Source organism: Brassica napus, unplaced genomic scaffold (genome assembly GCF_020379485.1).
Source record: "Brassica napus cultivar Da-Ae unplaced genomic scaffold, Da-Ae ScsIHWf_2466;HRSCAF=3184, whole genome shotgun sequence".
Lineage (NCBI taxonomy): Eukaryota > Viridiplantae > Streptophyta > Magnoliopsida > Brassicales > Brassicaceae > Brassica > Brassica napus.
The window spans coordinates 3,215-13,613 of record NW_026015794.1 but is presented as its reverse complement, the minus strand read 5'-3'; the positions used below and the strand labels follow the sequence as shown (position 1 = coordinate 13,613).

General features: G+C 38.2%; 1 protein-coding gene and 3 pseudogenes across 1 annotated transcript; 2 read left to right on the top strand and 2 right to left on the bottom strand.

The window, feature by feature from the left end:
• Positions 1-716: 716 nt before the first annotated feature.
• LOC106436800 lies at positions 717-2,180 on the bottom strand (annotated as a pseudogene).
• A 176-nt stretch (positions 2,181-2,356) lies between these two features.
• On the bottom strand, positions 2,357-4,741 carry LOC125601153 (annotated as a pseudogene).
• A 162-nt stretch (positions 4,742-4,903) lies between these two features.
• LOC125601155 lies at positions 4,904-8,670 on the top strand (annotated as a pseudogene).
• An 87-nt stretch (positions 8,671-8,757) lies between these two features.
• On the top strand, positions 8,758-9,095 carry LOC125601154 (DNA replication licensing factor MCM6-like). Its single transcript, XM_048773506.1, has 2 exons — positions 8,758-8,883; positions 8,973-9,095. Exons 1-2 carry the CDS (start codon positions 8,767-8,769, stop codon positions 9,093-9,095), a joined length of 240 nt encoding a protein of 79 aa, XP_048629463.1. The 5' UTR covers positions 8,758-8,766.
• The last annotated feature ends 1,304 nt before the right edge of the window (positions 9,096-10,399 follow it).

Genomic DNA, 10,399 nt, shown 5'->3' with positions numbered 1-10,399 from the left:
ATATAAAATATAAATTATGCTAAGAAAATATTAGTTCTATAGTATAAACTAAATAAAATTTTAAAATGTATCGTATTCGGTTTGTAAAAATTAGAAAAAACTGAAGGAGATTCTCAATTTGCTTATTTCATACTATGAATTTATTTTACCAAACTCAAAAATATTAATATATTAATAATAAAGTAAAATGTATAAAAATAAATCATTATACATTAATAATATCGAATAATAAACATAATCAATAACATTATAGATTTACACAATATATAACACTAAAATGTAAATTATATCTTTGAAAGTTTTGCGATGGTATATGTTATATTTATATAAAATGAAAATCTACCCGCACGGATGTGCGGGTGATAAATCTAGTTCCCACATTAATATCCATTCACAATTACTAATTTATTATTTTAAATGACTTAAATTATGCCATAATGTTCCAACTCGGAAGTACACACACATTCAAGAGAGGTAGCCGAAACTAGATGATCTCTGCATCTGTTATATTCTCCGCGAATCTACTACAGTTTCCATTTATATCAATAAACTTTGTTCAAAAATGGTCTCCTCCATGAATTTTTTTTGGAGGACTGTTTCCTCCCTGATTCATTATCCAGAATATGATAATGCAACCACGCGATCTCAACGAGTTTTTATAAATTTGGCATTAAAATACTGACACAAATCGCTCAATTCTAATTTTAAAGAGGATATTGATTTCTAGGGAAATTGTTAGCAAAGGAAAAAACATTTTAACAAAGACATCCGTATATTACATCTTATATATTGAAAGTACAAACTCAAATTATCACTCAAACGGCTTGAGCTTCCAAGAAAGCATTGAGATTCTTGCTGGCTTCTAGCAACCGTGGTGAGATCGCCGGTGACGTTGGGTAAGAAACCGGCGACGTCGTGGAGAATCGAACCTGGCGAAGGGAAGACTCCATCGATCTTCTGTTTTTCGAACCAGACATCTTTAAAACCCCTTTGATCTCTTTCTCAACAGGTTCCTTGTCGAACACGAAGGCCGCTGAAACTGGATCGTCGTGATCGTTTTTACCGGAACCGCTTTTGATTAGCTCGGACGGTAAGTCGAATAAGTGACCACCTCCTTCGTCTCCGGCGGATTCCGAAGCGTATGAGTTGCAGTCGAATTTCTCCATTGAAGCTCGAGCTGAGATCACTGTGGTGGTCGTGGTGGTTTCTCTAACGGAGACGGTTCTTGAAACGGTAACGGACGATGATGCCGACGTGGTGGTGGTGGTGGTTCGGGTGAAGGAAGAAGAAGAAGAATCGTCTCTTCTTGATGATCTGACCGGTTTTGCTTTACCAAAACCGGGGAGGTATAAACACAGAGCGTTGCATTTGAACCCGTCTTCTAACGTATTGTTATTGTTAATGCTCTTGTTCGATTCGGTTTTGACGAAGAAAGAGTTTCGAAGAGAGAGTCTCTTGCTCGAAGATCCACAAGATTTGCTTCTCTTCAATGAAGCCGACGAAGACGAGTCTTGTTCCTTGCCTTTGAGCGCACGCATCAGACCAGAACGTTGTTTAGGAGAATTGTGGTTGAGTTTGGGAGGCTACGGCTCACAAACTTAGTCCGCACTGGCTGCAAAGGAAGAGGCATTGGCGCATCTAAGTCTCTAGGAGGTGACATGGCGGCGTAACAGCATCATATCGAAGCTATCGTTCCTTCTTAAGGACGGTGACATAGACAAAGACTTGACTACTGACTTGGGGTCCATCGATATCTCTCTCTCGGAATGCCTCATACTCGTTTGCTTGACCAGAATTTTCTTCTTCGGCTCGTCTCTGCCTAGAACTTGCCAATCCTCGTGAATGCTCCCGTCTCTAAAGCTTATCGTTGGCATAAGAACTGCAGCAGCCATTGTCTTTTTTTCGGTCTGAAAATGTCTAACTAGTAAGATGAGAAATGGCAATGGCTACGTCTTAAGGCTAAAGAGATAATGGGTACTTATATACACTGAGTAAGCATGGACTGCACGTTCGGTGGCTAACACTTGGTCATGATTTGCACGTCCAGCTTTTCTTCTTACCTGCGTATTAATCTCAGCCAAAGGCTATTGACTTTATTATAAAACACATAAACGAATAAAAAAGCTAAAATTTTATAGCATTTTCACATGAGACTATGCCCAAGATTGAGACAGGATCTGACAAAGATAGATATGCCCGCACGACCAGACTTATTATAATATTACCAGAAGATTTGGAATATTACCCGAAGTTGTGCATACCACAAGCTGTTGATTAGGGAAGAAGACGATTAAATAATTGAAATTTATTTCATAATATTATGTTACAAAACATCCGTGATGGGTCATTGTGTATGTGAAAAAACGAAAAGGTTTTGGAATCTACTGAAGGGAATTGTAAAACAAGATTAATACAACCGATATACCGATGATAACTGGAAAAGATGAGACTAAGTACAACGCTCCATAACCCTGCAGCAGAATAAGAACAAAGGCAAGATAAAATATCAATCAGATCCCAAGGTTTTGAATAGGAAAACTTCAAAGGTAAAACACACAACTCTGTGAAAGTTTTGAGAACAAACCATGGCTTTCTTGGCTACTCCAGTGTCATCATCATCGACATCGGCTTCTTCAATTGCAGCAGCTGAATCCACTCTAGGTTGAGTCTCTTGGCTGCCTCTTTTGGATCTATTCCGGTGTCTGTGGATTTCGCATACAATGATTTTGTTCGCTGCTTCTTTGAAACCTCAACCTTTTCAAATCCACAAGATAAGGGTTACTATAAAAGGCTTTGAAACAAAGTTGTGCGCAGCTAACTAACTAAATGTATATCAGCGGTCACCAGAGAGTTACACAGACAGACAAGATACTCTTCCATCATATTTTAGGAACGATGTAGGAATCAACACCATCAAATAAAACAAAGATTTGAAAGGTTTTGTATCGCTATGACATTTCCCCTTGGGGTTATATCAGTTAATACAATAGGCTTTATGTGTTTCTTAAAAGGCTACCTCCATGCCTAGTCAATTCCTTATGTAAGAAATATCGATAAATTAAATGCACCAAGTGTGTATGCTACCATGGATGTCTCATGAACTTTACTCTATAAATATTTATAAGCTTATGTCAGTTGTTGCATAATGGATTTGGATTGCCTCATGAGAAACGGTTGTCGTTTCCTCTACCAATGGGCCCATATAGACAAAACAATTGTTGTATGATTAAAAGAAGAGGTACCTCTAAATTTGGCCAACGGACCATTTCCTCGTACAGCATCTGGAGAGTGAGACGATCTTTAGGGATCTTCCCTTCATTTACCTGTGAGAAGACAGAAAGACATTACTTAAGGATCATCATATACTTAAGCGAAAAGTAACTATTTCCCCAACCCCTTGATACTAAACAAAGCAAACTGCTTAACATGGTCATGTGAAGCGACAGCTTGATACCATAACGAGTAACAGAATCATGTTACAAGCACATATACAGCTTGAGACAATTTTTGCATACTAAAAGTCTAAACCTTGGAGTTAGACAGACCAGCATAATGTCCCATTCCCATTAACCAGAAATGTAACAGATCAACGATAAATGCAACTCAAGAAAGGTAACCGTACTAAGCTACAGATGCATTTGTATAAATTAATTAACAAAAAATCACACTCCAGATAGCCAAGCGAGTGATTCCCAACTCTATATACCCCTAGAAGAACTGAGCCATATATGAGTTGAGTTCCTTTCTTCTCTATGCGGAAAACTAGCATATCATCGCCTCACAATTCACTCTAAGTAGTGTGACTAAATGAAAGTTTACCAGTTCCAAGGCTTCAGCTAAGTCTTCCCTACTAGGGGCATCATCCTCTTCTATTCCGAGAAGTCTCCTTTTTTCCAATTCCCTTGGGTCCTCAATCATTATGGTCAACTTGACCTAATATGATTGACTTATTACTTTATCATCCTTTCTCCCATCAAAAAGAAAGAAAGAACACTATACAGAACCAGAACTTGCTGGTATACAATAGGAAAACATAGAGACTGACTGGGATGGGGTTTACCTCATTGAACATCATGTCTCTGTTCCTCCTGAGTAGCTCCAACACCTAACCAAAAAAAAAACGTTTTTATTTCAACAAATACTAATTACATGTCCTTATAACGAATCACGAAACTTGAATCAAGAAAAGTCAAGAACGTAGGAACGTAGTCTCTAGACAAACAATGAGCTTATAGCTACAAGTTCCCACAACGTACATAAAAGAAAATCTAATTCTTCAGAACACTTATCTAAAATTTCAGTAAATTAAAAAAAAAAAAGGGAATAACAAACCCGTTTGATCTCATTGACGTATTTAAGATCTTGAGGATCTACTTCTCTCTTCTTCCACTTCGTCTTCATCGTCTCTATCTTCTTTCTCCTTCTCTTGTTGCTCCAATGTTAACGGAACCGGAACTCGAATCTCTCCACCGCCGTCTCCTTCTCCTGCTGAGCTACCAAACTTCCCAACCTCCGACTCTTCCTCTGTCCACTACTCCTACGGAATACAACCGGAGACGGCAAGCAAACACCGTGATAACTCCGTTGGCCCGAAGAAACAGAGTACTGTAACGGTAACTGAAATATCTGCGTCGCAGCCGCTACCATTTTTCCTCTTCTATATCTTTAAACACCAAAAAAAAAAATCCCTCTTACAATTCACAGATTCTGCATCTCTCTGGAGATTGAAGACGATTTCCCTCGAACCGCATGCCACTTGGATACTACTCTATCACTTAAAAAAAGATATTAAAAATCAAAGCCTCTAATATATCATATGGCCAATATGAGGCCCATTAGCAAGACCCATCGTACGCTATGGATTTGGCGGGAAAATGATAGAGAGGCCCATTAATTTCCCGCCACAACAGCACTCAGCAATGTTCTTTACCCCCTCGTAGTGAGAAACTGGGAAGGACGCATTCACTCTCTGTTCAAACGAAAATTAGGGTTTAAGTTTTCCGATTTGAAAATGGAGGCGTTTGGTGGATTTGTAATGGACGAGCAAGCGATTCAAGTGGAGAACGTCTTCTTAGAGTTCCTCAAGAGGTTTGTGGTTTGTTCCGTATCGCTTTGATTCGATCGTAAATTAACTTTTGGTGTTTGTCCTCAGTTTCCGATTAGATGCGAACAAGCCGGAGCTGTACTACGAGGCGGAGATTGAGGCAATCCGAGGCGGAGAATCGACAATGATGTACATCGATTTCTCACATGTTATGAGTTTCAACCAACGACGCTCTTCAGAGAGCAATAGCTGACGAGTACCTCAGGTTTGTGCTTTTCTTTCTAATTTTAAACAACCCTAGATTTGTTAATTTGGGGTTTGATAATTTGGTGTAGGTTTGAGCCGTATGTGAGGAATGCTTGTAAGAGGTTTGTGATTGAAATGAATCCTTCTTTCGTTTCTGATGAGACTCCCAACAAAGATATCAATGTTTCTTTCTACAACCTCCCTTTCACCAAGAGGTAATGAATATGTCTTTCCTTCCTTCCCTCATAAAAGTCATGAGCTTTATCTTGTTTGATACATTTTTCGTGTTTGTGATGATGAATTGAATGCCTTTCTGTCTTAAAAAACTGAGAGTAGCTGTTCGTTTCTCTCTCTAGCCATGAACTATATGCTTAATATCAACATTCCATTCCAGGTTGAGGGAGCTAACCACTTCAGAAATTGGGAAGCTTGTGTCTGTCACTGGTGTGGTTACTCGAACTAGCGAAGTCAGACCTGAGCTTCTTTATGGAACTTTCAAGTGCTTAGATTGTGGCAGCGTTATAAGAACGTTGAGCAACAGTTTAAGTACACACAGGTACTTAAATGATTGCTTCTTTTTTAAGACGCTCTTAGCTTTGAAATTTCGTGTTTAACTTTTTTTTTTTGTCATTGACGCAGCCTACGATCTGTGTGAGCCAACTGTTTGAACAGAGCAAGATGGGCACTGCTTAGACAAGAAGAGCAAGTTTGCGGATTGGCAAAGAGTTAGGATGCAGGAGACTTTAAAGAGATACCTGCAGGTTCCTTGCCACGCTCTTTGGATGTCATTCTGCGTCATGAGATTGTTGAACAGGCCAGCCGAGCCGGTGACACGTGAGTTTCCCCTCTTTCGCTAGTTTATGTCCCCATCTTTTAGTTGCATTCGTTTTGAATCCTTCTTTTGGGTTTTGTCCTCGCAGGGTTAATTTTTACGGGGACGGTTGTTGTGATACCTGACATATCAGCGTTGGCAGCACCTGGCGAGAGAGCAGAATGCCGCCGTGACTCATCGCAGCAGAAAAGCTCCACTGCTGGACATGAAGGTGTCAAGGGTCTTAAGGCTCTTGGAGTTCGAGATCTTTCGTACCGGCTTGCCTTTATTGCGAACTCAGTGCAGGTTTGTCAACTAAAGTAACTGTCAAAATTAAAACTCAAGGTGAAACGTGTCGACCCAATCTCAATGAATGTTTCTTCTTTTCAGATAGCTGATGGTAGCAGGAACACTGACATGAGGAACCGCCAAAATGATTCTAATGAAGATGATCAGCAGCAGTTCACGGTAAGGCTTAGACTAAATTACATATATGAATCGAGATTGTTATTATTCCGCAGTGTCCGGTTTTGCTCTTTTTATCTGAACTCTCACATGGTAACTATATGCACAAGTACTGAAATTGTTCTTGTTAAAACATGGTAGGGAGAAGAGCTAGATGAAATTCAGCAGATGAGGAACACTCCTGATTACTTCAATAAGTTAGTTGGAAGCATGGCACCAACAGTTTTTGGTCATCAAGACATCAAGCGTGCAGTTCTACTTATGCTACTTGGTGGTGTGCATAAGACCACTCATGAAGGCATCAACCTTAGAGGAGACATCAATGTTTGTATAGTTGGGGATCCCAGCTGTGCTAAATCCCAATTCCTCAAGTACTGATTCTCGCTGAAAGACAAAAAGCGCCTTCCTATTCTTCAGAATTCTCATACCTTAGTTTTGGTTTAATATTTGCAGGTACACCGCAGGCATTGTACCAAGATCTGTGTACACATCTGGGAAGTCCTCTTCTGCAGCTGGGCTGACTGCAACTGTGGCTAAAGAACCAGAAACTGGAGAATTCTGCATTGAGGTAACTTTGATGTGCATTTTTATAGATTGCTTGCAATGAACACTTTGATTAAACTTTGAACAATGCTAGCCTCCTTTGATACTGTGATTTCCTATGTTTCAATTGTAACTGATTTCATCGTGTTCTTTCATAGGCTGGTGCTTTAATGCTTGCTGACAATGGAATTTGTTGCATTGACGAGTTGACAAGATGGATATCAAAGATCAGGTAAATGTTCATCATTTCTTTGTTACAGTACTGCGGATTGAGTTTTCCTTGACTGTGGCTAATTGAGATTACTATTACATTTGGGCACAAAGGTTGCTATTCATGAAGCCATGGAACAGCAAACGATAAGCATTACAAAAGCTGGGATTCAAGCAACCTTGAATGCTAGGACATCATTCTTGCAGCAGCTAATCCTGTTGGTGGGCGATATGATAAATCTAAGCCACTTAAGGTGAGGTTATCCCGAAGTTGATTTTCAGTGGACGCATGTTTTGATTTAGTTCTTTGTTTAAGAACTTCATTGAAGTTTTTTGAATATTTCTAATTGTGGTCATGTGTTCAGTACAACGTTAACCTTCCACCTGCCATTCTCTCGAGGTTCGATCTTGTGTACGTTATGATTGATGACCCTGATGAGCTAACGGATTACCACATCGCCCATCATATCGTGCGTGTCCACCAGAAACACGAAGCAGCTCTTTCGCCTGAGTTTACTACTGTACAACTCAAGCGCTACATTGCATATGCCAAAACGTTAAAGCCAAAGGTTGTAAATTAACCCCAAAAAGCTCTTGTTTTGGAGATGCTAACATCTTTTTGGTATCTTCATCTGTGTTGCAGCTAAGCCAGAAGCAAGAAAGCTACTGGTCGAGTCTTATGTTGCTCTACGCAGAGGCGACACAACTCCTGGCACAAGAGTCGCATATCGAATGACAGTGAGGCAACTGGAGGCACTGATCAGGCTCTCAGAAGCCATTGCTAGGAGTCATTTAGAAACTCTGGTGATTATATACCTTGTCTCGTTTCTTCTTTCATTTTTCTACAAGTCATTAATTTTGCTTTATCTGAGAACTGTTTCTCAGGTGAAACCAAGTCATGTTCTTTTAGCTGTCAGACTCTTAAAGACTTCAGTTATTAGGTAATTTTTCAAGCCTCTTCTAGCTCTTGATTTCTCCAAAATCTTAATCGTAACGTATTTTGTTTCTCTTATCCAGTGTTGAGTCAGGGGATATCGATCTTTCCGAGTATCAAGATGCTAACGGTGACAACATGGACAACGCAGATGACGCTGAAAATCCTGCTAATGGAGATGAAGATCAACAGAATGTTCACCAGCCGAGGCAGCTCCTGCTACTGCAGGTATTTAAACACGTGTATGCTCATCATTTTACTTAACTTAAGAACCGTAACGAACAATCCTGGTGTATATCAGCAGATAATGGAGCAGCAGCTCCAAAGCTGGTGATAAGTGAAGAAGAATATGATAGAATCACACAGGCCTTAGTGCTTCGCCTTAGACAACACGAAGAAACTGTAAAAAAACTGTAAGTTACATCACTCATCAGTCCTCGCAACCATTTCTTGCTCTCCTCAACGTTTAAAAACAAATGAACTCTTTTTCTTCTTTGGTTCTGATTGCCTGGAATGAGACAAAAGGAGTTGCTGATTCGATGGTACATCGATCAGCAGAACGAGAAAAAGAAGTACACTTCGCAAGAGCAAGTCAAACTCGATATCAAGAAACTCAGAGCCATTATTGAGGTAAATCCAAAACAAATTTTGCAAATGAAGATTGTTGTAAATTTTATGTTTCTACTTAACACCAGAACATATATACATGTGCATTACAGAGTTTGGTATGTAAAGAAGGCCACCTTATAGTGTTATCCAATGAGCAAGAAGCAGAAGGTGAAGAACCAAGAAAAAGAGATGAGAGGATCTTGGCCGTTGCTCCCAACTATGTGATCGAGTGATGTACGAAGTTTTTTGTGTTTAATCTCTAGTTCTAAGTAGAATCCTGCCTAAAAACCTTGCGTTGTTATATCATTCGGACCTATTTTTATTGGATTCCTTTAGCTCAGTTTCGCTAGTGTATGCAACTTTTTTTTTTCCAAAAACCAAACGGATACAAAAGCAAACTCTTAACTAAAGATGTTATTGATCTACAAGCAAAGTGGTGAGACATAACTTATGTATAAGAACGTCCAACGTGTGTCCGGAATTGAAGACTTGCATAACCGCGGGACGAAATGTTGGTTTGACTTTATCACTCTTGTTTCGTGTAATAATTGAGTGCGTTTGCGGTGTACCCTTCCCTCACATCACATCCTCCTGATTATATACATCGATCATAGTGTTGTTCGTTTGTCAAATGTTGGCAGACTCCTATCAACATCAAAGGCAAATGTTGGGTTGACTTTTTCACTCTCTTTGTTTCATGTAATAATTTAGTGCTGGTTTTGTTTTAATTTAGCTTATGATTTATGAAAAAAATGTGTATATATTTATATACTTGAGTAAAAATTTATTACCAATAAAATATAATATTTATGGATGTAATATATTTAAAATACAATTTCATTTAATATTTTTAATATAGGATTAGATTTTGGATTCTTATATATATTTTTAATGTTAATTTGACATGTAAGTGTTTATTTATATATATTAAGTACAAAACGTTAATTTATTGTTTAATTAAAGGTTTACTGCTATATAATTTAGTTATTCGATTTTAGAATTTGCGGTTAGGAGACTTCGTAAAGAAAGTTTGCCAGCAGTTATGCACTAACATTCTTCAGGTGTATTATTTACATACATAGTGTAAATTCAGGGTATAAGAGACTTCATGTAGAAGTTTTTCAAATGATTTTTTTTACTTAACTGTGAATTGTACTTTCAATTTAAACATAACCGAAATTAAACCAAAAAAAATTCATGAAATAAGAGTTTAATTATAAGTTATGGTTTAAAAGACTTTATGTGAAGTATACTCGATTGAGTAAATTTTTCCATGATGTCCCCTACACCAATTATTTAAATCTATTGAGATTTTTATCATTTATATAGAAAAAAACTACACAGTCTATCTTTTTAAATGGTCGTAACAAAAATCTAATGTTTTTCTTTTAAAACTCTCTAACCTATATGTAATTTATTTAATTTGAAGACACAAAGCAATATATCAATTACTTATCTCATTGTCTCATGTTCACAATTTTATCTTATTTTTGCAGGTTTTCATTCCATTATTTTTATTTTCCTGTCTTAAAAAGAT

Bases quoted from the DNA above. Each gene is read 5' to 3' on its own strand.
- LOC125601154 (XM_048773506.1), top strand. From the start codon at position 8,767: ATGAGACAAAAGGAGTTGCTGATTCGATGGTACATCGATCAGCAGAAC. The intron at 8,884-8,972 runs GTAAATCCAAAA...TGTGCATTACAG, and splicing joins AACTCAGAGCCATTATTGAG to AGTTTGGTATGTAAAGAAGG.